The 26,385-nt window shown below is 43.8% G+C and overlaps 1 protein-coding gene across 7 annotated transcripts in view; it reads left to right on the top strand.

The window, feature by feature from the left end:
• The window catches only part of ARHGEF39 (Rho guanine nucleotide exchange factor 39), a 161,329-nt gene that overhangs the window by 120,711 nt on the left and 14,233 nt on the right, over positions 1-26,385 (top strand). For all 7 annotated transcript variants that reach the window (XM_076065285.1, XM_032948853.2, XM_032948857.2 and 4 more), the window contains one exon: positions 6,935-7,076. In XM_076065285.1, the coding sequence (XP_075921400.1) occupies positions 6,935-7,076 (142 nt within the window). The remainder of the gene's footprint in view (positions 1-6,934; positions 7,077-26,385) is intronic.

Genomic DNA, 26,385 nt, shown 5'->3' on the forward strand with positions numbered 1-26,385 from the left:
CTCATATTTAAGAAATAATTTGTATCCCGTGCAAGTATCCTTTGCAAGTGACATAAATCTATGAGATTTATGGAAGAAACTTTTGTTTTGTGTGTGCGTGCTCTCTTTACACTAAATTAAATGTTGCTTTACAGCTACTTCACGTTGTAGGGGAAAATTGTCATGATCATTTTTATCCCAAAAATCTAAAAAACATTTCATGGCTATAACCCTAACATTTGGAACTGGCAGTTTTCATAGAAATTATCATTTCATTTCAGTGCATGTCCTCAACTTTTTTTTTCATGGAATATTGTAATGGCAACTACACTAGGTTTTCATACAATGTTGTCTGTTGTCATCAAGGTATTTTTGTTACAGCAATTTTGTTAATCTACTGCTGGATAAAAGCCTCCACATGCTTTTTGCTCACGGGGGGGGGGGGGGTTATTGGATCACACCGGACTTGTCAGTGAAGGAGGAAGGCCCTGGGACCAGGTCACATGTCACTCACCACTGTTGTAATCAAACCCAGGTCACCGAGTTCACAACAAATTGTGTTCACCACTTTCCAATCACAGCCATGAACATATAAGTGGAATAACATGATCGCTGTGGGTGAAATGTATTGAATTTAATTACATATTGACATGATCAACCAACAACAACAAGGTAGCAGGCTTAATTTTTAAAGCAGATTGAGAGTGCCTTGAGTCTTCTGCAAGTGAAACGGTTAAAGGCATGCACAGATGAGTGGGGAGTGTTTGTTTTTTTGAGTTTGGCTTCTCTTGGCCGTTGAATAACGCTCTTCACTATCGCCAAACACAAAGCCATTGACCCTCCTCACCTGCATGCTTTTTTTATTATTTCACGCGCAACACTTTGAGAGATACAAAGATGCAACTTGCGTACTTAATTTTGCACATCTTCTATTTATTCCGTGAGGAATGTTACGCTCAAATGTGCAGAAATGTTAGTGAGCTTTCACAAAGCCTTTTGCTTGTTCACGAACCTCTTTAATGTGTGCGGTGACAACTTTAACCGAATTGCCGTTACTGCTGCGTACGTGTTAGCCAGTGTGCTGTGTGTCTTCTCCGGTGCGTCTTCAAGTCGGGCCTTTGAGCCGTGCCTTTGGATCGTGCCTTGGGGTTGTGCCGCGTGCCATTCGGCACGACGTGCAACTGCATGGTGTCTGACGTTTCGGTACGCCTGCCGGAGCTGCTTCTGAGGCTCTAGTTCCTGAACGAAGATCCCAACAAGCAGTGAAAAGCGGCAGACGTCGATCAATCGATTGATCTTTATTTTACGTGCCAATATCGCCCTCGATAAAGTAGGCATCGGTGCACAATACAACGGAACTTGAACGGTACAGGGGGCACAGAGCAACAGGAATGACAAGAAACCCATCACGCCCTCGGCGGCTGACACCGACCGAGCAAAGCAAATTGCAATTGGCGCGCAGAATAAAGTGCAACCGTGCGCAACGAAGCGCACGAGAAAGTGTGAAAGCGGTAAATGCAAATAAATAAAATAAATTAAAAAATAAAGATAGTTTTAATTTAAAACGTTTGATCATAACGCCAAACGAGCCGCTGTACAGCCTGAAAACAGGCGGCAGGGCTGTGAATCTCGCGGTTTCCAGTGCGGTGCAAATGGCTGCATCTTGGACGGCGTGCTCGAGCTGAGCTGGTAAGCGGGGTGAGGAGGCTTCACCACCGTCGTCATTAACAATACACCGGCCTCTCCGCGGCCGCATGAGACATCGGTGTACGTGAAATTATTGGCATTTTTATAATGTGCTTACACATTGCTCTGTTTGCAATGCGTCGTGTAAATAAATCACCAGCGAAACCCCCCGATGTCTTGTTATTGTTATTACGGCCGTGCTCCAAAAAAAATATATATGTCGTACTTTGCTTCTGTGTTGTTATTATTGTTGATGTGTTTATAATATTGATTTTTATTTATTTATTATGGTGCAACATCTATATTTACAAAAAAATTCAACACATTCTTTGTTTTCTACCATGTGCTCATGAAAAGAAACTGTAATGGGGGTATGCTGAGTGGTTTCTACTCTTATATTTATTTCATTCATATTTTGAAATATATTGCCGCTGACATCTTAATTGTGTAAAACAGTGCCAAGGTGCGAGACGAAGAATTGCTCCACTGCAGCGCCTATAGTCAGCGGGCTTACGTGCCAGTTCATAGCCTCAAAAGGTGAAAAAAAACCCCTCTCATTCCTGTACGTGTGATTGCTCTTATGATTATTGATGCACTTGCCGTTTAGAGTTTATTGACGGCACGATTTCGCTCGAACTAAGCCTTTCAGAAGGTTCAATCGGTTGTTAGGTTTTGAAGAGGAGTGGACTGAGCAGCACCACCTGAATCGGCCACATTTTCAGGAGGCAAGTGGACCACCTGTATAGTGCCTGTGGCGTTCGCCATTATGAACCCAGACCGCCAGCGTCTCTTGAGATTCGCCCACGGCCCTCCGGTCTGTTGCTCCTGAACGAGTACGCTTGGGTCACCCCGTTTACGAAGACGAGCGCGCTTGTCGCAGAGCCACGCGGTGGCCCGTGAACCTGCCCCTTCCGCCCCCCTATCGAAACGTTGCGAGCGGCCCGTGATGTACTGACGCCCTGCCGCCTATCATGAGGGACACTCGTGCACTGCCTCCCGAGCCCACGATGCCACCTCTGAAAAAGGGGGGTGAACGTGCCGCTTCTTCTTACTCCGCCGCTGCCCCGTTACGGTGGCCACACCGGTGCTTTACCCATGGCCTTAACCCTTTCCCGTTTCCCAGACGTCTGCGAGTGGCAGGGTGGGCGTCTCGTTCACCTCTGAATCTCGGAACGCGCAAGCGGCTCGGCGTTTCATTTAATTTAGAGAGGCGTGGCGCCGTTTTTAAAGACATTGTACTCACCACAGAGAACTGTAGCCACACGACTGCACTATCCAAGCTGGCACCAAACTGTGCCAGACGCCCCCTCGCATGGCCTTGTGGGAGCCTCGGCTCTGATGAACTTATTTTGTTTTTTTCTTCCGGTTTCCTTTTGATGTGTGTCATCGGAATGAAATCGGAAGAGAAACTAGTGACGTACACATACGCCAACAGATAGGGGAATTGAACATTGTATATAGAGATGTCATTAAAAGCTGTGTGAAGGGGGGGATTTTGTAATCCCGTATCTGTGTAAATGAAATGCACTTCAATGTTCTGCACAGGGATATGGAGCGTGGCAAGGGCCACCATCCATGACATTTGGAAAGTCTCATTGCATTTTTTGTAGTTTTATATTCAATGTCATTGTTGCGCAAACATCGTTGTACTTTATAACCAACTGAAAGCCCACTGACATAAATTCATCTTGTATGACCTAAGGTCAATTAGTGTACCCAAAATGTTGAAGGCAACAGTTTGTGTAAAATAAATATAAAAACAGTACACTTTACATATACAGTACCATACCCAAAAACTAACTTACATTTACAACATTTTTACGAATATCCATAATGTTGTTACTCTGTGTGTGGGTGCGTATATATATATAACTAATTGCACGAAAATAACATGTAACCACTGTCGATGGCAGATGTTACCATCCCCAAAGTATCTATGTTCAAGCAAGTATTTTAATAACATTTATCTTCATCGGCGATCTCGAGCCAGTGGTTTAAAGTCCATAGTCACATGTCAAGGTGTGCCAGTTTCATCCATAGAGTAACCACCGTCGCCAACCCACAAGTGGTATTCATTTTATCGACACCGAAGGAAATGATACGGCAAGCCGATCCCCCATTTGAGATATGAACTTAGGACCTTCCGACTACGAGTCAAGCGCTCCCTATGTATTACAATAACAGCCCTAATTTGTAGTGCGGGTAATTAAATGTAAATGAAATATCCTTTGTGCACTGCATATTTTCATGTTCTTGTCACCTCCATCTCTGATGGCTGCCGAGGTAATTGCGGGTCTGCGCGCTTCTCATTGCGCACCACCACCGCACACACGCGCCAACTCGAAACACGCCGCGCCAAATTCACTGGGGTTTTTTTTTTACTCTTTATTTTACCAGGTAAGGCCCACTGCAATATATACCTTTTTTTCAGAAGCGGCCTGGCTGCAAATAACAGCTCACCGAAGTGGCTTATCACGGGAAAATGTATCGCAACCAAATGCTCAAAAGGCATGTTTGTAAATGTGGAGGGAAATACTGGAAGACCCGGAGAAAAAGCCACATGACCACAGGGAGTACAAACTCCAAATATACAGGCGTCAGGATTGGAATCGAACCCACGATCTCCTGTAGTCCAGGCGAGGGAGATAACATCCAGCCACCGTGGCAATTGCAAGTGCAGCGACAGCCATTCTTGGGTTGTTGGCATTGCTCTTAACGAATGTCAGTTTTATGCGATGGGACACCGGTAAATGCTCAGAGATGGCCGTGAAGTGAGCCTCATGTGAATGTGCAGACGCTGCCTGTTGCCTTGTTTGGTGGCGCTAATGTCCGCTGGCGATATAGACTTGTTGCACCCTTTCAATTAGAACGTGTCTTTTTTACCTTTCAGAATGCCACAGAGTGCATTCAATTTGTTGAACACCACTTCACTGTCGACCAGACCTAGCCAGCAGCAGTAACAAATTAAATACCTTTCTCACTCCACCACGATTGCATCTTAGAGTACAAATATTATACGAAATAATGCACCAGATGTTTTTTCTTGTGACGTTTCTTGAGATATATATATACAGCCATACACGGTTTCCTTTCGGGTATTAATGTTGTACAGCTATGACCCATTCTTCAATCCCCGGCGGAATGAAGGTCTCCCCATGCATTCTAGGCTCTGAAGGACATTTGATAATGCCTCACCACGCGGGTCAGTGCATGTTGGTGAGTACCTACGTGACTTTACCGAAAGAACCAAAGAGTGTGGATTCCTGCAGTTACGAAAGCTTCAAATCAAGATTGAGTGCAGAACAATAAAGAAGTTTTCTGCACTGTCCTCTACTGCCCACAAGGCCTACTGCACCTGTCGACGAGGCATGGTGGTCATCCATCCGAGCACTATCCAGGCTCAAATCCTGCTTCGTTTTTGAGCTATGAGATCTGGTGCATTCTGGGTGATTTGGTCAAAGGCAACGATAGTTTACGTACATTTCTTTATCGCAGCGACACAAATTGCCTGAAGATAAAGGGCAGATATTTAGTCTCGGACTGAATATGATGAGATGTGTAAGCACTGATGGTCATTGCAAGCATTCGTTTGCCAATGTTAATTCACAATTTAGTGAAATTTGCTTGCGTTAGTGTGTCAGTTTAAACGGCGCTAATAAGTAACGGCGACTTTTGTGCTGGTCGCATAAAAGCAACGGTTTGACCTTTCAAGCAGCCAAAAGAGTGGCTGATGCATGTGCCATATTTCAGCCCGAGTGTTATGACCTCATTTGGAACGAGACAGCCTCCTCAGCTGTGAAGCCCCTTGTAACACACTTGAGCAGAGCTGCAAGACTTATTTAAAAGTGTGACCATTTCACTTTACGACTGCGACTTCGACTGCGGATAGAACCGGCTCCCGGCTGCCACACGGACTCAACGTCACATGTCAGACACCCCATCTAATGTTACGAAACAACACAAGGGAGTGTCTTACTCTACTATCCAAATATGCCCTCTGTGTCAGGTCCCTTAATACGTAGGCCGAGCTATAAAGTAAGTATAATTTTTGTATATACATCAAGATGATTTTTTTCATGTATCACTTGAGCTTTAATTTTATGAGAATACACACAGTGTTACGTATTATTGTTGTTATATTTTTCGTGTTTGTTTTCAAAGATTCTAATGCTTTTTACACATTTAAGCAGCATATGCAATACTACGTATACTAAAGAGGTTTGAGAAAGATACGGAAACCAATGTGTACTACCTGTCCTAATTAACGCATTGTGGTGGCCATCAGAAAATACACTGCATATAGTTTGCACGCACGTTTAAATATCGTGCTCTCCAAATTATGTATGTGCGTGTGTGTGTGCATATGGGTTCGTGCATGTGTATATGCCTCTTTATAAAGTGGCAGACTCTTGACGACGTGCACTTGCAATCAGTCCTTTGGAGTGGTGTTTTTTTTGACAGATCCTTTGTCATTTCTTGGAGCTTCCTGTAAGAGCCACTTAGTGCTCTCTCGGCACTCACTGACCATGCCTGTTCCGCGCGTGTTATTGTGCATGCCCGAGTGTGTGTGTGTGCGTGTGGGGGGGAGCCGTAGTGTCGCGGTTAGTGCACTGCGCTAGGAACCCGGTGAATCGAACCCGCTCATAGCCACCACCAGTGACGATTATCTGAGCCGGTCCTCGGCCTCCCCTGGGTCGACTCGGCCTCAAATGAGTACCTGGTGTGGTGTGTAACCATCGCCAATGGAGAGACAAAGGCGGCTGGGCATGGTGCAGGCCACCCACCCCCTCGTGTGCCATGCCAGCCTTCATAGGCGCTCGCTAACAGCACTTACCGCAACAGTATGTTATAGGCTGTACGGGGGATCTTTATCTTTTGTATGCTTGTGTGCTTGTAAAAGCATTTCTGTGGTTCTGTGTGTATGAGCATTTCGTGCTGTGATTTTAACAAGCCCAGTTTAATTCCTGGCTTTGCCCATCATTGGCAACTGGCATCTGAAGCTCACCAAAGTCAATTTGATTATGAATGTGACACGTGATCATCGCCATTACCAGCCAACGTATATCCAGAGCTGGATGAAGACCTCATTCCATCACCTGGCTACCCATGATGTACTGAATGGAAGGTGCAGTATGATTGTTAAATGTTGAAGATCACCACCCATCATGGATCTGTTATGCCACCACAATCCACTTGACCGACATCATCACTCTGTCGCCACGGCAGGCGTCCGTTCACACACTCACGTGTACGTGTTTTTATCTGCCAGGCATCTGAAGGCACGGTCGGCTGTCATACATCGCCAGGACAACCTTGCGCGACGGCCCTTGCGTTCTGTGGCAGCGGAGAACACGCAGCCTGAAAATTCCACGGAGCCGAAAGAGCCACCGCCATCCAGAAAGAGGCACAGGGTAAGAGTGTGGCATATCAGTGATGTGTCCAATAACTGTTTGTCCACCTTTGTCTTTGAATAAGTTGCTATTTCCAATCTCTTTTTGGGTGTAAACTCACCCCATCATCTCTCAAGAATCAATAAAATTAGTTCAATCGTGTTTCTCCTTTGGATAGGTTGGTCCTCCACCATTGGAATGTAAAGTTCGCACAGCAGTAGTTATAATTACACTATTAAGACAATGATCTCCCTTTTAACCAGGATAGGTTGTTTGGGCAAATGTTGGTGATCACTTATTAAGGCTGCAAGCAAATGGGGGAGTGGTGCGATCGGTACGATTCAAACCTGTCTCTCTCTCTCCATCGCTTATGTTTAACACACCATCGTGGGTATTCACTTTAGGCTGAGTCAGTTTCGAGAGACCAAGGCAAAATTCAAAGGTACAGATACCAATTGCAAAAAGTAATTGTACATGTATGCTGTCTGTTGAACTTCTTCTGCACCGTGCGTAGCCAGCCGTGCATGAGTTTTCAATCTCGATGTAAAAGTGCATAGCTCCAGGAGCTTCTTGATACCGGAAGGAAGAGCGTTCCAGATGGCCGCAGAAGCGCATCTGAAAGCGCTCAATTCCGTGACCGTCTTTGATCGATGGCTATCCAAAAGCCACTGTGAGGATGACATCATTACCAGGACACAAAGCTGAAGTAATAAAAATAATATATTCTTGGTTCTTTCGGTAAAGTCAGGTAGAAGGGAAACAATAAAATAATACAAATATCAAACAATACAATTCTCACGACGTTTCGACTGCAACACAAGCAATCATCTGTGGTTTTCACACCTGATGATGATTGCTTGTGTTGCAGTCGAAACGTCGTGAGAATTGTATTGTTTTATATTTTTATTATTTTATTGTTTCCCTTCTACGTAACTTTACCGAAAGAACCAAGAATATGAATTCCTGCAGTCACGAAAGCTTTAAATAAAAAAATAAGAATGTCCACTGCTTTATAAATCCATTGTTGGAGGAAGGCCTCCCAATGCCAGATCTATTATGGTGATTGTTTGACCATATTTCGCCATGTTGATCAGTGTGGATTGGTAAAAGTTGAGCAAGTCCAGAACTGGTTCAGGTATCATATGGCTACTGATTTTAGCTATCGGCAGATCTAGAACTCAGGTACCCAGGTTCATAGCACAGTGTGCTAATCACTGCTCAACATATTGTATGTGGCCATATATCTGCACACAAAAAACATATAGAAATAGGTTCACAGAAATACTAGATGTCTCCACTTGTATAATATATAAAGTAAAATAAATTGCTTGAGTAAGACACAGAAATATTGAAAATGCAATCTAAACATTTTTTTATATCTATATTTGAACCGAATCTTGTCAATATACACATTTTTAAATGTTCATGAACTCGCTGCAAAGAGTTTGTCAATACGAGTCAATACTCCACTCAATTGGCCTCGTAAGGCTGCCGTGCCACTCGTGGGTAGCCCACTCGTCAAATGTGAACATGAATCCTGTTTCAACGTCAATACACGTAAAGTACCCCACGAGCTTCTTCTCCCCGTCTCCCCAATCGCAGTACAATCACGCTGCTGTCAGCGTCATATGACGAAATGAAGGCGCCTACAATTTGGAACTCGCACAGAGAGGTAATGTAACGTCCTATTGTGCCGAGAGAAATGGCCCTTAGAGGAGGACAACACGGAGCTACCTCTGAAGTCACTTCAGTGGACGTCTTGTCTGTAGTATAGTATGTTGAACTTATTTTGCGCCGTACATATCCAGCCATGCTAATCAAAGGTGCGGGTGAAGGACAGCAAACTAAACACAAAAAAGCAGTTTTAAAGAAATTAGTTTTAAATCATCTAGATTTAAAAGTGCATAGCTCCAGTGGCGTTCCAGACGGCCGCTGAAGTGCATCTGAAAGCGCGCGATGCAGTGACCGTCTTTGTTTGATGGCTAGCTAAGGCCACTGTGAGGACGACCGGAGTTCACGGGATGGTTTATGCTCCTTGATGAGATCAGCAAGGTATTGTGGTTCATTTGTGACAAGCACTTTGTGTGCAATGATTGCGACCCTATGTATCGATTCGGAAACCGGAAGCCAATGCAGCATTGGACGGACACGGTCGGACCTCGTAGTGCCTTCGTTATTCTTCTCCTAAATGTCCCAGCTCGATGCCTCTGCCCATGTCAAGAACTCATTCTACCAGTGTCCATTTTGTCTTTTGCATACCGTGCGCGGCTGGTGTATCGCAGGATGCAACATTTATATTTCCCCATGTTTCTATAACCTTGCACAATTAAAGATTTTTGTTGGGTTGTATCTTGTGTACCATCATTATTGCTCTTTGTTATTGGTCGATTCTTGTTGTAGGCCTTTGGGGCCGACGTTCGGCAAACTGCAATCATAATAAAATAAAATAAAAACTTTACGAGCATCTTTCGCAGCGTATGAATCAAATGCATCTAATATGTAAATTGAAGATGCAATGATCCAATTATTATGATGTTCATAAGTGTGTCGTTAAAGAGCGTTTGGCCTCTGAAGATCGTGTGAAAAATGTTGGTTATAAATAATAATGGGGTCCGGCACCATTACGCACTTTATTTCCTCCAGCTGAGAAAACATCATTACTCACATTAAATTTTAATTTAAAGTTGCATTTAGAGTGTAATTCACACTGTGGCACACACGTTCGCTTGTACATTATCTGACGTACGGAAACACGTGCGTCTTTCAGTGGATGCCGAGTGTGCTTTTTAATGCCTCGACTTGGGGGTGAGGTTGGTGGATCGTGATGGGATGTAAGTTGTGAATCATTGGTGAAAGCAAGAGCCAATATAATTATACACGCAGGGTGCTTACATGCGGAGCCAATAAGTCTCTAGGAGGGAGTACTCTGCCAGCAGACTTTTGATATATTGCATTAATTGTTCTCTCATGCGCTCGCAATGCGATTTTACTGTGCGAGCAAAACATTTTACATTCAAAAGGAGTTTGCCAAGGTTTCCATAGCAGAATCCTCGAACGTACCTTCTCGATTGAAAACGAATTTCTCTGGAACCGCTTTTTTGTGTTTAGTTTGCTGTCCTTCCCTGGCACTTCCAATAAGCACGTTTGGCTAGATGCGGTGCGAAAGAAGTTCTACATACAAGCAGCGGCACTGCTATGGGCCAAGTAGCAGTAAGCATAACGATATTCTGATGCAGGGAGATACTTTGACGTGATCTTGATTTAAATAATGATAATATCATTAGACGTATTATTTTACATGGGCAATTTTTATACAAGGTCCTATCTGTGTACATATTAGGTAAGCACGTAGGGATGCATTGATCCATACATTAAAATGCATTCTTGCTCTCGCGTTACACGTGAAAACATAACAAAACAAATCTATTACAATAAATGCTAAGCAAACTTGAGTCTGTATCGTACTTGGGTGGGTAACCACTGTGCACGAATAACAGGTACTTTCGGCACTGGGCAGCAGTGGGGCTGACCAGTGTGGTGAAGTATGGTCAGATATCCCTCAACTTTTGGAGGCCCTCGTCCAGCAGTGAATTGACAAAAGGGCTGTACACGTACATGGTGCTTCACAAAAACAATGACATGCCTTTGTCATGAGCTTTAGAATTGGATTTAATCACTAAATATATGCATCATTACATGGCCAATAAATAATGTCCTTCACACTGATACTTTATATTAACAAGTTAAATGTTTTGCCGATTTAATTTTAATAGTGCGATCGGCGTTTTGGCATTGGATGAAAGTTCCATTCGAAACTCGGGCAGAACAGTGCGCAACCCTTTGTATTGCAGCATGGCCCATGGAAGTGGATATCACAGAGCTACCAATGAGATCCCTTCAAGTGACTTCTGGTCCACACACAGTAGGGTGCAGCACTTCCCACTCACTTTGGATATGGGAGTAAGGTTCGTAGCATGACAATTAAAACATTCATTTCATTCTCAGTGATGGAATTTGCCCAAATTTCTTTAGATTTCGTTTTTGAGAAAGTCATTGGCTACTAAGCTGAGACTATCAACTCACTCCACTTGAGGACGTGGTTTAATCACAGGCAGCTGCCTAGATTAAAACCCACGACTTTACTCATACCACCTTTACGCTAATACATAACTCAATGAGTGAAGTTGGAGTGAGTTTGGAAAAGTCAAGTTCGGCATGCTGTGTCTCCTACCAGATTGCCAAGAGGCATTTCGTAGCTTATTTGGCTTAAAGAGAATTAATGATTGCCTGACTTAATGCCCATTATAATGTATGGATATAAAGAGATGAGTTTTATACTGTGACCGTAGACGTAATAATAATGTAATCATACACATTAAATAATATATTGGCAACAGCTCGACGTATGGTCAAGAAACTTTAATTTGAGTTAAAATAAGAAAAAATTACCAACGTTGTCAATTTGACGAGTTTAGTATGACATTCACCATTAAATATTTTTTTTAAGTTGCTTAAACAGAATTCTCATTACAAAAGTTATTCCATTAAAATAGTGGTGTTTGTTCGTATCTTTAATAATTTTCAATCGTATTACTTTCCAGCATATTGCCCCTTGCATTAAAATGTAGATCATATTGATGGATAACACATTGTAATACGATTTCTATTATTGGGCCTTATTATAAATGGTATCTTTTGCATAAATCACCACTAAACTCTGTTACTATTAAAGTCGGTCATTAACGTGGAGGTCTCACTAAGTGAAACTCAAAGGGGTGCCGAGTTCATTTCACCGTGCTGTTTTTGCGTCACTTAAAAAAACACTTTTTTTAAAATGAGTGCATTACGCAGTGGTTAGAGCAATTTGCCAAGTGACCTCCTTTCAATTTCTGTACCACTGCTAACATCAGTAGCGAGTGCTGGCTGAGCCCATCCTGCTCCGCCTTCATCAACCCCCAACTGACCAACTTGGCCAAGTGCGGTTGAACAACCACCGAGGACTGACACGGCCGTCGGAAGGCTTTCTTCCAGCAGTGGTTTGGCGCAAGGATTTAATAATTAATACCATTATATTGTCGTTATTATTTGAATAACTGTGCATTATACTTGCCGAAAGTATACAGCACCACAATGCCCGTTATAAAAAAAAAAGTGAGCAGAATATTGTTGAAGAAAGCTGAGATTTCCTTGTTTTTTTTTCTTACAGCTTGAGCAATTATCACTGAATCGTTGACCGATATTAGCAGTGTTAAAAAATAAATGGGGATATCTGAACAGGAATGTTCATCACGTTTCGTCACTCTAGATGCACCATTTTGCAATATGTTTCCCAAATCTTAATGTTCAGTTGATTTAAATATTTAATTTATCATGAAGTCATATATTTGACTTTTTTTATTTGTTGATTTAAAGCTTCTTTCAAATGTTCTTGCCGTTGGTTTTCACACCTGATGATGACTGTTTGTGTTACAGTCGAAACGTCGTGAGAATTTTATTGTTTTATATATTTTATTATTTTATTGTTTCCCTTCAACGTGACTTTACCGAAAGAACCAAGAATATATTTTTTTTATTTGTTGACTTTCATTGCTGTATTGTATTCATAATTTGTATGCGACCTGTTGCAAACGTTGTGTTTTTATTTGACAGTTTTTCTGTTTTGTTGATTAAACCCGATTCAGGAGCTTCTTAGCTCACAGGGCAATTCTAAATAAACTGTTCATAAACTGTTCATAAACTTAGTGTGCCATATTAGCTGGCACTGGCTGCTGCTCGCAATCGCAAGCTTCATTTGAAAACCGCCTTTTTGTACGTTGGGATTTGCTCGCTTTGTGAGCAACGGAGCTTTCAAAGTTGATTGTTGTATCTAACCTTATGGGAAACTCTGCGGCCGGGCTTCATGTCCATTGTAATTTTGCGAACGTGCCTTCAAAATGAGCTGTGGGCCTGAAATGCCGGCATTGGCACTGTTAACTAATGAGCCGGGATGGAACGAGGGCAGTCGTCTTTTGAAGGAGGTGGCAGAGGGCTCGGAAAAACTGCGCCCATGGGAGGTTTGAACCGACCGAAAATTGGCGCTCGCCGATGCCGCCGTGCAGATTGCGGTCTCTCGCCGTGGTTCAGTGAAACCTCCTGCCACAGCGGTTGCCATGGCTCTGAGGCTCCCACAGGTGAGGCAACGGGGCCATGTTAACGAGCATTAACATGTCGCCACCGAGTTAACTACCTCGCCTGGTACACAGGAGTTCGTGGGTTCTATCCCGACCCTGACGCCTGTTGTATATTTGGAGTTTGGAAATTTATAGCAGCCGAGTAATGTAAATGCGTGTTTACAAATACGCAGGGAAAAAAACCGGAGGACACGGATAAAAATGTATGCGGCTACGGGAAGAACATGCAAACTCCAAATATACAGACATCAAGGTCAGGATCGAACCCACGTCCTCGTGCATACCAGGCGAGGGAGATAACATCTCGCCTTGCCTATAACATCTGGCAGTTCATCAGCATTAATTCAAGCAAGCCTTACACTTCTGGTGAGACACTGTCGCAACCAGTCCAGAGTTTGCTTTGTCTGATCAATGCTGCTGGAATTATGCACTCCCAGAAGGCCTTGCGTCCAACCGGTTTTGTAATGCTTTTATTTTCTTTGTAGAGAGACGGATATATGAAGGGGACATTGTCTGCTCATCTTATTTTTGGATTTTATCCCAGTTTGCTACGAGTGGCAGCACAGGAAAGCAGAAGCGAGGAAGCTTTCGGTGACACATTCATGATCCCGCAAAGTTGGCTTATGTATGATTTCTCCGGATTGTCACGGTAATCATTAGAGCTGTGCAATGCCCGTGATTTCTAGCCTGCAATTGCAGTTCCATTCTTTCAGCCAAATCCTTTTCTGAATTGGATCATGGATTGGCGTCGTGGAATCTAGATGGAAGGGGGGGGGGGGTGTAGGCTGCACTGACACTGGTGTGGCTCTCAGGCAAAAAGGGAGGGCCCTCGAGGCCTGGCCGGTTTAGTAATATCGCCACCAAAACGTATATGGCCGATCACTGTAATACGCTGCAATAATGACTTGGTTGCGTGTTCTTTTACACAAATGCCGAGCACAGTCCCTCAGGTCCAAAATGTGAAATGACTGGCAACAAACAGCACTATTAGAGATGTAATAGATGCGATTGAACAGGTCTTGGATTTAGCAAGGCTATGAGAGCGTGGGAAATGAGAAGCTGGGAGGACAGTTTCTAGATTGAATACTAATTTCTTTAAAACTGCTTTTTGTATTTAGTTTGTTGTCCTCCCCCCGCAACCCCGATTAGCAAGGTTGGCTACGTATGGTGCGAAAGAAGTTCAACATATATACATACTATTCCACATTCGAGCAGTGCGAGGGAATACACAGGAAGACGAGTGTTGTGATCTGCAGTGTGGTGCTGGTTGAACACAGTGTGGGGGTGGTGGTTGAGACGAAACAGTGTGCTAGACCGAGTCCTCAACATGGGTGTAGGAATTAATGAGTAAAGTTCCACGGAATATTAACCATGGCATGTGCGTGTTTTTTTCCACGACCATAATCTTCTACCATCGCTAACATCGTTGGCATCTTGGTTGTTCTCATCATCATCTTCATTGTCACCTTCATCCTCTTCACCATTGTCAGTACATATGTAGAGGAGTAGTATGGGGACGTGACGTCATACGTGCTGTGCGGTGCGATGACGTCATGTCACCACGGGGCACTTAAGGGGGGCCCGGTGACGAAAGCGGGGTCGTTGTGGGAGCCCGGGATGGAGAGCGGCTGAAGAGACAGTCGGGGGTAGAGCTCAGGGAGTCTGGAGAGAAGCCGGCGGTAGTTGTGGATGGTGCTGCTCTCCCCGGTCGGTCGGTCGGTCGGTGTTGGCTGAACCCCCGATCTGACTCGAGAGAGAGAGAGAGAGAGCCCAAGAGCTAGCCGAGCTAGGGACAGACAGAGCCGAGGGTCCACGTGAAGGACCAAGTGTAGGGCAACCAACCTCTGGTGGAAGTTGTCACCAACCCTTGTTAATAAACCGGTGCAAGCCCTTGTTTGAAGACCTGCCTCAGCGTCGTCATTTAGCACACAGCACATAGTCCAAGTAGTGGGCCCTGTGATCCCTGCGGTATGAAAAGACGGTGGCCCCAGTGGTCGAACATGTGGTTGCATTGGTCGAAGTGGTATTACTGATGGTCTTGATGTGGTCCAAGTGGTAGTTGCGTGGGTCCCAACTGACTGGATGATAGCTCCACTCGTTAACATGGTTGTCCCAGTGGTCGCGGTGGTATCAGTGGTAGTCGTGATGCTACGGGTGTGGGGGGGGGGGGGAGAGAAGTGAGTGATAGGCCCGGTGTTACAAGTGGTAGTCTGATCCATTGCCCAAGCATCAGCCACACATTTTAATGGTGATAGGGTCGGCTAGATTTGGTAGTATTCACTGCTTTGGATGGCTGGAGTAGCTTCGATAAGGCAGATTCTAAACAGAATTCCATCCTGTGGCTTGAGCTTGCCATGGCATAATCCCCCATTTGAATCCCACGTAAATGAACAGACATTTTAATGTGGGAATTACCCATAGAGGAATCGTGAATCCTGCAGGAAATCGTCTGTGGTGGAATCGTACGAATTCGACGCAATTCCTTCTTGATCTACCTGTCTCGAGCAATCGTCACAATCATCACAATTAGTGACATTCTTGACATTTCTTTCTGAACAGAAGTATGTGACGCCAACGCTGGCTGTTAAGCACGGGTGTTCACAAATGAGACTCATGCCAGTGAAAACTTTCCTGCAGGATCATCAAGCCACGACGTAAACATGACCGGTGTGGTGTACTCACGAACGTTTCTCTTGACTAAATATGCTGTCGCGTTTTCCTTTCATTTTAAATTATACAGTGCAAGTGCGAAGCTCTGCCTCTTAAACCAAGACGCGTCTGTGTTTGATTAAAAAATTATGACATTTTTAAGAGCCCTTTGCGCATTCTCTCTCACCGGCTGCCGTACGGCGAGTGGAAAAGGGACAACGGAGTTGGTTTCCTCGGAACTGAAATCCCCCTAGTGCACACGCCTCCCCTTTTTCGCGATGAAACGTCAGCGCTTCTTTAACAAAACTAGTGTCATCTCATTCATTATTAAAGGTCACGAATAACAATTCAAGCTCCTCATAAAAGTTGCTTTTGTGATCATAAATTCGAGGCTTTGCCTTCCGTGTGAATATCACCATTATCGCATATGGTGTCTTGCAAGGATTGTGAGTGGCATCTCGTAGCTAACGACGTGTGCACCGAGCAAAAATAAATGAATAAAAATCCTCCATTGCATTTCAATGTCCGCTTAACGTTTTGCCCGTGCCATCGTTGTTGAGATGTTACATCACCGTGTTTCTTTGCTGCTTGCTTGCTGTTTGTTCTCAGTTGTATGTCGTAATATTCAGTGCACAAAACATGCAAAAGTCTTTTTTAAAAACGACCCATGAATATTCCAGCCGCAATGAGAAGTTGCCGATAAGATTTTGCACGGATGCGCACAAAAACACTTGGATGCAATATAACCATTCCGGCACGATCTGAAAATGCTGACTTAGTTAATTGACTGAGTGAGAAGTCCTTTGGTACAGCAGCACCTCCTTTCAGCAAGAGAAGAGCTTGGAATAGGGCGCAAAGTAAATTTACGAGATCGGCTTAAAAACAGAACATGCAAAACTCTGTGCCGGAAATTAAAAATAGCAAAAAACAGGACAACTTTATATTCGTTAGTGCTTGCCACTGCTTGTGTGCATTAATTTATGTTTGTGTGTTGGACTTCTTTCGCACTCTACGTAGCCAACCGCGCGAGTGGGGAAGCAGTGTTACATCACGGGAGCGTGAGAGATTGGTGGCTACTCGGTGAGATTTACATGCAGCAGTGCATTGACCGTGGCTGATGACGATGGTGATGAATTTAAAACGACGCCGGGCAGCTGGCCACCAAAACGTGGGGAAGCTCGCAGCAGTGCGCGGTCTCTCAGTGACGCCGCGATGATGCACATTATGACGTCATCGGTAGCAACGAAGCCAACGACATCGTCGGTGCCGTTAAATCCCGCACTTAAAACACATTTTGAGCCCTGTGCGTGGAAATTGTGAATGGAATTTACATGCAAATTTTGTGCTCTTGAGTTGCTTTCGATTAATCAATCAAAGCGTTAAACGTAAGCTGTTATTTTGGGAGGCAGTAGCTGCCCTTATTTAAAAAAAATGAGATTCAAAATTTGTTTCCTCTGTATTCATTTCACGGATATTTCTGGTGATAAAAAGAAAATTATTTCCCAGCGGAACAATTGTGTGGCTTAATTAAATATGTAGAAGCGAAATTTTACTGTCAAAATATCAGACGTGCAGTGGTGCCTTGATTCGCTATGAAACCAAACAGTGTTCCTACATCTTCTTTGGTTCTTTCGGTCAAGTCACGTAGAATGAGAATAAAATAATAAAATAACACAATAAAATTCTCACGACGTTTCGGCCACAACGCAAGCGGCCGTCTTCAGGTGAAAAGTACAGACCTGTCGGCCAAAACGCTTGCGTTGTGGTCGAAACGTCGTGAGAATTTTATTGTGTTATTTTATTATTTTATTCTCATTCTACGTGACCTTACCGAAAGAACCAAAGAAGATTAATCCTTGCAGTCACGAAAGCTTTAAATCGAAATTTAGTGTTGCTACATTTAAATAAAAAACAAGCACTTGATACTGCTCGTTTTGTTTCACGAATGGGGATTGCATGTAGCAATCATCGCCCCCTGTTGGTAGACTTATACTCGATTGGCAGGCTTGTGCCCACAGGGACAGCTGCCACTGGCGGGGAGGGATGCCTTTTCAAATGTTTGAGATGAGATGTGATGGAAGTCGCTTGCGCTGTATCAAAAGCAAATCATTGTTACAATTGCATTGACATTGCTGTTGATTGGCCCACCTATTATCGGCTCTTCCTTTGAGCCACGCACACGATCTTCCTATTTATGCAACAACCCCCTTCTCCTACCCGCTCATAAAGAGGAGTAACCTGGACGCTGTAGAAGGTTCATCCTATGGTACGGGCACAACGTGTACAACACGTCAACCCATGTTCTTTCAGGCGTCACTCGAAAACGCGCAGTGGCAGTGATTGTCCCCAGAGGTCCCAGTCATCCTGGTGCTGGGTCCGGGGTTGGTAGTGGTGGTGGTCTCATAAAGGTGGTCCTTTTGTTTCGTAGAGTTGGCCTAGGTTTATGTTGACCAGACGCCATCACGGTAGGAGTGTGAATGAAGATTCCTCGTAGAGAGAGTCATGTCATGTGCAGAAACAAAGAGGAAGCTCTTAGACATGGACCTGAACAGGCGAAGGATTTCAGCAGTGTGTAGAGGGCCAAAGGAAGGGAATTTCAGTCTTTGGGCACAATACCAGATAATTCATAATAAAAAAAAATTGGGTTAGATCGCATAAATATCAATGTGTCATTAAACCAGCACCACCTGACACAGCCAATTATTAAGGTTTGTCACGTAAACAAAACGTGCCAATTCGTGACTACTTCAGCACGCTGGTGATTTGGAGATTTGAGTCGAACATCTCGCTGGTGATTACAACCAGCTTCATCAGGCAATTTTCCAGAATTGTGAAGAAGTCTTCCTGTTTCGGTCTTACATTTATATTTATGTGATCTAACCCAAAAAAAACCCCTTTATTATTAATAATATTGGTCGCGAAAGCCTACGTGTTAAAAGGTATCAGAGAAGATGGCATCTCCCATCGTGCAAGGGTATTGACAGAAGGGCTTGGTTGCTGGAGCGGGGTGGGGGGCACGTGGATGGGAAAAACGATGAGAAGAGACGGCTGCGGTAGGCAGGGGTGACTCCATGGAGGATCTTGAAGATGATGATGGTGTTTTTGTGGTTTGTGCAGGACAGAATTGGGAGCCGGTGGAAGGGTTTGAGGATTAGGATGACGTGGTCGTGTTTATGGATGTCTGGCTATGCAATTGTGGATCATTTGGAGATGAGGGATTTGCGTAGGCCGTCGTGTTCACTGCAGCAGTGCGTTCATCGTGGTGTGCGCATTGCTTAAGTAATCGTTGGTTAATGTGCAAGTCAGAAATCAAGAGAAATATAAGTTATTTGTTAGGTTTATTGAGTATAATAATTGTTTTTTTTATTCACATCATTCCTTTTATAAATTGAACCTTAACTGACTTCAATTTCATGCTCTATACGGTGTTCAATTGACAGGTATAAAAATGACTAATAAATGAGAATCCAGCACTGCAAAACCAATCCAATACCCTTTAACCCGTTGAAAGCACATTGTGAGACCTTTCTTTACAAGCAAATAAATTTACATTTCCTTGTATACAGCTGTTATATGTCACTGCCAGTATGGCTTACACATAGATATTTTTTCCAGATATACCCTTTACTCGTATACAATATCCAATAATAAGGAACAGCAGCAGCCTCCAAATCCTAAAATATTAATTGTGTTACACAACCCATCATATTCTGAGATTCACTGCAAGCTTCTCACTGCTTAACACCTCGTTACTGCCATCCAGCAGGTTCTGAAAGGAAACAAAGGCACCCAAACATGATCCTCATCTTGTCTCTAACCCCCTTAGCAGTTCTCCCTGCTGGTCAAGTGCACAGAAAAATAGTGCCGTCGAATGGCAGACAAAGTCAGCCGGAGTGATGGCCACAGATCAACGTCGCATCTCTTATGAACCCCCCTCCTGCAATGAGATCAGGGGCGTAAGTGTATCTGTGCTCAAATGAGCATGGGGCCTTGCTCGTTTCTATCTCGTGATCTGAACCTGCAGTTGAGATTCTACATTCTCGTCGTGGGGGTTTAGTCTATCCACACAATGACCACTGTCAACTTCCCGCAAAAGTGGTGCCCATTCTGGTGACCCCTGGAGGGGATTGTAGGCTGAGTTACCCCCACATACACCCAGTCTCATTCACTGCCCACACCACGAGCATTTGAACTGACAACCTTCCAATTGTGAGTCGTGGTCCGATTCGTTTTATACATTATAAATGGGTGTGTGTCACCTGCAGATATTTCACAAGCGTGGCTACGCCCCCCCTCCTGGCTTGGCACCTCTCGGAAAGTGCAGGAGGCATTCTGCCAACCTATGTGCGGCGGCTCCGATTGAGACGCGAAGATTCGAGACATTGGGTGCGCGTGGCTCTGCGCCGATAGGCCTGACGGGCTTCCAGGTGGAGTTTTTATTTTCTGGAAGCCACTGTCTGGATAATGGTCTGTGTGACAGATGGAGATGTCCCTTTGAAACCCGTTTACGAAGCACCACACAGCGAGTGCATTAGACGGGTGCATTTGTTTCTTGGCTCCAGCTGACCGCTGTGAGGAGCACCAGGGCTGGACCCCCGTATGTCCCTATCCTTGCTGTGCTCGCACCACAGGGTGACCAATTCCGTGTCGATTTTACTTGGGGGGCAGGCAGGGGGGGGGAGGGGTTCGGCCACACCAAGTTGCGTCCGTATGGATGTGGTGGGACCCGGTGTGCACTTGGTCCTGCCATCGTCAACCAGAATCCTCGTTGCAGCGTTTTATACCCGAAACGTAAACACCGTTCGATTTGCAGAGCGGAAACTTTTTTGCCGTCCGGCGGGCATTGCGTGTTCCATTTCACCGAGAGCAACCTGTGGAAAGTTGCCGTCGTTGGCTCGGAAACGCGAGGGGAAAGGTAACGGCGACTAATCGCGCCTTCACCGATGTTTGAGACGGTGCTCGTATTTTCTGTTTGCCGCTGCCTTTCTCTTTAAGTGTTGCGTCGAGGCAAGAGTTAAGCACGTGCGTGTGCATTACGCGTGCATGTGTTGCACCGTGGAAGGGCACGGAGATGTGCCTCTAGTTACCGCAGGTGTTGGCTTTTGCTTTATACTCTGTGGCGTTTGCTGGGGGCTGCCTACAGGCCATACGATACACTGCACGAAGATTCTCTCTATTGGTTCATAATTCAGTGATTTGGGAGGGCTGAGCGCTGTACACCGGCTGTTAGAGTCCTTGCTTGGGCATGCAGACAAGCCGGTGCGGGAATTACCCTGCCAAGCCAACTCGAATATGCCAAAAAAAAAAACCTCCTTAAAATAAGTTCCAAGCACTTTGCTGGTCAGTACTGGGAGTGACGTTTGATGTGTCAGCATTTGAAATGAAGCAGATGTTCTCTTGCATTTTCACTTAGAAATTTGAGTGTGTGCGGATATTCACGTATAACACGTGGATGAATTTACATTGATATCGTGTGTATTAATCTATTTACATATGTGTATAGTTATTAAACTATGACTATACATAGCCACTTCCGTGCCCTCGTCTAGGAGGCCGCTCTCCTAGCATACTTTTACATGCTAATTTCTCACGTGAACATCATTCTAATCTCTCGCGTTAACATAGCCACTTCCGTGCCCTCTAATTTCTCACATTAACATCATTCTAATCTCTCGCGTTAACATAGCCACTTTTGTGCCCCTCTAATTTCTCACATTAACAGCATGCTAATCTCTCACATTAACATAGCCACTTCCGTGCCCTCTAATTTCTCACATTAACATCATGCTAATCCCTCACGTTAACATAGCCGCTTCCATGCCCTCTAATTTCTCACATTAACATCATGTTAATCCCTCGCGTTAACATAGCCGCTTCCATGCCCTCTAATTTCTCACATTAACATCATGTTAATCCCTCGCGTTAACATAGCCGCTTCCGTGCCCTCTAATTTCTCACATTAACATCATGCTAATCCCTCATGTTAACATAGCCGCTTCCGTGCCCTCTAATTTCCCACATTAACATCATGCTAATCCCTCACATTAACACAGCCGCTTCTGTACCCTCATCTAGGAGGCCGCTCTCCTAGCTTACAGTCACATGCTAATTTCTCACATTAACATAACTAGCCCCGGCCACTTCTTTATGACCCTTGGGCTACACCCATTTAAAACCTTTTAAAACAGTCTGCCTCAGCAGCAGACCATGCTTTCCCACCTGATGATGGACGCTTGTGTTGCGCCTGAAACGTCGTGATTTATTTTATTTTATACCTACGTGACTTTACCGAAAGAACCAAAGAGTATGGATTCCTGGAGTCACGAAAGCTGCAAATCAAAACTATGACTAACAAAATCATCACATTAAATGGGAGATTTGCTTAATTTGGCTCAATTACATCTGAAGACAATTAAACGATTGGTTTGACGCCCACGTGATGGACATTACGCTCATATGCAGAGCGGGTGGACAAGTGCTTCCCTCGACTGTGTGGGCCAGAGGAGACTTGTGGTCTGTCTTCTTCCGTGGCCTATTCTCCAACTCAGAGGGGGGCACTGCTGTGCCAGGAATCCGAATTGTATTTCGTCTCGTAACATCCATCTTGATAGCACAATAGGAATTACAAACACACAAATGTGTTTCAAGAAGTACTGTGTATATAACGATATATTTTGTAGGGAGTGGTGGTGCAATGATTAGCAAACTGTGCGACGATGACAGGCCCCAGGATTCAATTCCCTGCCATGCGCACAACATTAGCGGCATGGGGCATATCCAACCAGCCATGGGTCTACTGTAGGTAAGCTCAGCCTTAAACGAGTAACTGAGTTGAGTGTTTAGGAATCAGCAACTGGGGATACAAAGATGGCCAGGCATGCCGCTGGCTTGCACCTTCAATAGGTGCTTGCTAATAGCGCATGCATGCCCCCCTAATCTGTATGAACAAGCTGGTATCTTTGTCTTCGTATATACTGTGTATGTGTGCGCGCACGGTGAAGACTTAGAATAAGACTAATGAAATGAAATAAAATAATAATTTTCACCTTGATTGTGTACAGATGGCCAGTTAATGTATTTATAAATGAATGTATCCTTGAATTAATTCGTGTATTTTTCATGGCGCTGGAGATGTATGGAGGGGGCGGGGATGACAAATTAATTGGGTTTTCTGCTTTGCCAGTGTGTCGTTTTGTTGGTCTTTAATGCCGGCAGACAATGGCCGTTTGCCGTAACAGATCTATTCCCCACAAAGTTACGGAAAGCCGGGTTCGGGTTTCTCTCCGTTTGCATTTTTCAGTGCGCCGCGGCTTACCTTTCCGCCGGGTTAGAATTGCAACGTTGCGCGAGACACACGGCCAGCCCAGGACCCGTTGTTCCAACGATTGTGCACCCAGAGTGGCTTAATTGCATGACGCTGGCTTCATGCAAACAAAATTAATGACGCCAGAAGTGACTTATTGCCTCATGGACCTCACCGAATTTAGAAACAAGTAACAAGTGTTATTGCCGAGTGAGAGAGCTGTGATGTCAATCCTGCAGTCGCGCGCAGCACGACTGTTTCCATCTTGTACTCATCAAGTCGCTCCGTCTGACACCAATTTTGAGTTATTTTTCACTCGTGATAAGGGAATTGTCCAAATAAAGGATGTGTCTGGATTTACTTTTTGTTGCAACGGAGATGGCTGTGGCGTTGACGTCCTATTAAGCACGGTGCTGTAATGCTTGAGAGTATTTCTTTATAGATTTAAAGCTTTCGTAACTGCAAGGATTCATCTTCTTTGGTTCTTTCAGTAAAGTCACGTAGAATGAGAATAAAATAATAAATTGATAAAATAAAATAACACAATAATATTCTCACGACGTTTCGGCCACAACACAAGCGGCCTTCATCAGGTGAAGGGACGAGACTGTCTGGAGGACAGCGCTGGAGTGAAAAAGCCACGCTCAGATCGCGACCTTTAAAGGTTTAAAGGTCGCTCAGATCGCGACCTTTAAAGGTTTAAAGGTCGCGACCTTTAAAGGTCGCGATCTGAGTGTGGCTTTTTCACTCCAGCGCTGTCCTCCAGACAGTCTCGTCCCTTCACCTGATGAAGGCCGCTTGTGTTGTGGCCGAAACGTCATGAGAATATTATTGTGTTATTTAATTTTATCAATTTATTATTTTATTCTCATTCTACGTGACTTTACCAAAAGAACAAAAGAAGAGTATTTCTTTAGGAAGGTATTATCGTGCCCTAGAAATATATTGGAGGGTCAACATTTACCTTGGGAAAATGTAGAATAATTTGCATCACTTTAGGCATATGCTTTGAGCGTTTTACTTTTTTCAGTAAGCCTCTCACCGACCCTGAATGATTCATGCAGTGTGACTTACCAGATAGTATCCTGGGTTTTAAAAATATATACAATAGCTGTACATTGCATATGGAAATAATGCACTTAATTCATGATAACACCGTTATTATTTATTCTGTCAACCTGTCAAGATGATGATGTAGTTGGAGCATTTGACTGACATTTATAAAGGTATGAGTTCAAATCCCACTCAGACGAATGAGGGGTTTATCAAATCAACACCACATCATGTACGTATATATGTTGAACTTCTTTTGCACCGTACGTAGCCAACCGTGCTAATCGGAGGTCATGAGTAATCGGCAGTGGTTGCCCTGCAAATAGACTGGTCCCCACCATAGAAATGTGGAATTTCAGACACTGGTTCAAAGTGGGCAACCAGGACAATCGCCTCCCCACCCTCCCCTTGTGTCTCTGCATAATACGTGCAGTGTTTACACGGCAACGTTACAACCAACAGATACATAAAATAAAATTCACTTAAAATTATTGATGTTGAGGGCTCATGTATATTAAACAGAAATACCTTCCCAAAATTAAGAGATTTAGCCTTCATTATTGCTGATTACCCCATATTTGAATGTTCACACAATAACTTGTCTCACTGATCAATGGCTTTCGTGATGCGTTACTTGAATTTCAAAAAAGCTATCTTGTGATGATGGCATTTTAATTGGCCATCATTAGCGGCTAATCAAGTAACGCCCTTAAGTACTTTTCGCCTTATACTCTTCAGCAAAAATGGTCAACTTAAAAGAAAATCGGATGTCACGTAAAATATTTTTGAGCGGAAACTAATGCCGCTTACCAATGAAACAGGGCAATTGTTGGTGGAGTAACTGGAGACACAAACACCCTGTAAAGTGTATGACACAATGTCGTGAGAGATTACTTCGTGTATCGCGTAGAGATCGCGGTGTCGTTCCGTCTGTTGTTTCATCGTGCCTAATACTGTGCTGCCGAATTATTGCCCGTGTTTACGACGGAGGCTTATATTTAACGACAGACACACAAAGGTGTACACCGCGTACACAAAGCTCTCAGCCTTACACATGATAAAAAAACACACAATTTCAGCACAACTGCATTGTGGGGCAAATACACAACTGCTGAATGGTTTCGTTCTTAATATGACTCATCAGTACAGTACAGTCATCAATGTTCACGGCTGTCATCTGCTTTTGGGAGCCTCTCGTATGCCAAGGGCTTGTTGTAATTGACAGGAAAACCCATCTCAAATTATTCTGCGCTCATTTTTTTTTATTCTGATGGATCTTTGGATCGAGGCTTGTCTCCCAATATGTTTGGAGTTATTCTGATGGTTTTTTTTACTTTTTATTTTGCCATAAAAGTACCCGAATCTGTTTTTGAAGAATTATAATCGTTGTGTTGCTTGCCGTTGCACAATGCTATTCACATTTTATACATTTGTAATTTAAGAATAATGTATCTGGAATCTGATTAGGGCGTGTATAGCTGTGCATTACTTAAGAAAAGCAAGCCTTTATGTGCATCCGATCTGGAAGCGAATAATGCACAGATTACTGACATCTCAAAGTGCGTGCGTGAAGCTGACTACGTACGCTAAGAGCGATGATGATGGTGACTGTTGAAATGTTCGGGATATTGAGAAACGTGTATTGTAATTTACATGTATTTCTTCAATTGCACGTAATTCTAGGTTCAACTTCTTCATGCTATTATTGCATTGCAAATAGAAAGCATAGGCAGCGAATCGGCTTTGGAATGTAATAGTAGTGATTTAATTGGTTGTCATATGCATGGTAATTATTTTTGAAAAGGACTTTGCTTTTTTATGTTTCATGGTTTACGCAGAAAGCCTTTTCTTTTGTTGATTAAAAAAAACACTTATAATTGCAAATTTGACAATCTCTTTACTGACAAATCCGTTCTATATTACTGCAAAACAAATTGGATCTCTCACAGTGATGATGACAATTAATGCTTAACTTTGGACATTACGGCACATCAAAACAGTGTCCTGTCCGTGTGCGCGTTTGGAGTTGGTTTGACAGCATTTGGACCTTTTAAATAGAACTCTCTTTATAAAACACCCTTCTATTTATATTTAATTTCAGTTTCTTTTCCACTGCATGGTTGCCATTATATTATATCTCTAGAATAATTACACA

The sequence above is a fragment of the Petromyzon marinus genome, chromosome 7 (assembly GCF_048934315.1).
Source record: "Petromyzon marinus isolate PM22_M1 ecotype Great Lakes invasive population chromosome 7, UKy_Petmar_22M1.pri1.0, whole genome shotgun sequence".
NCBI classification, from domain to species: Eukaryota; Metazoa; Chordata; class Hyperoartia; order Petromyzontiformes; family Petromyzontidae; genus Petromyzon; species Petromyzon marinus.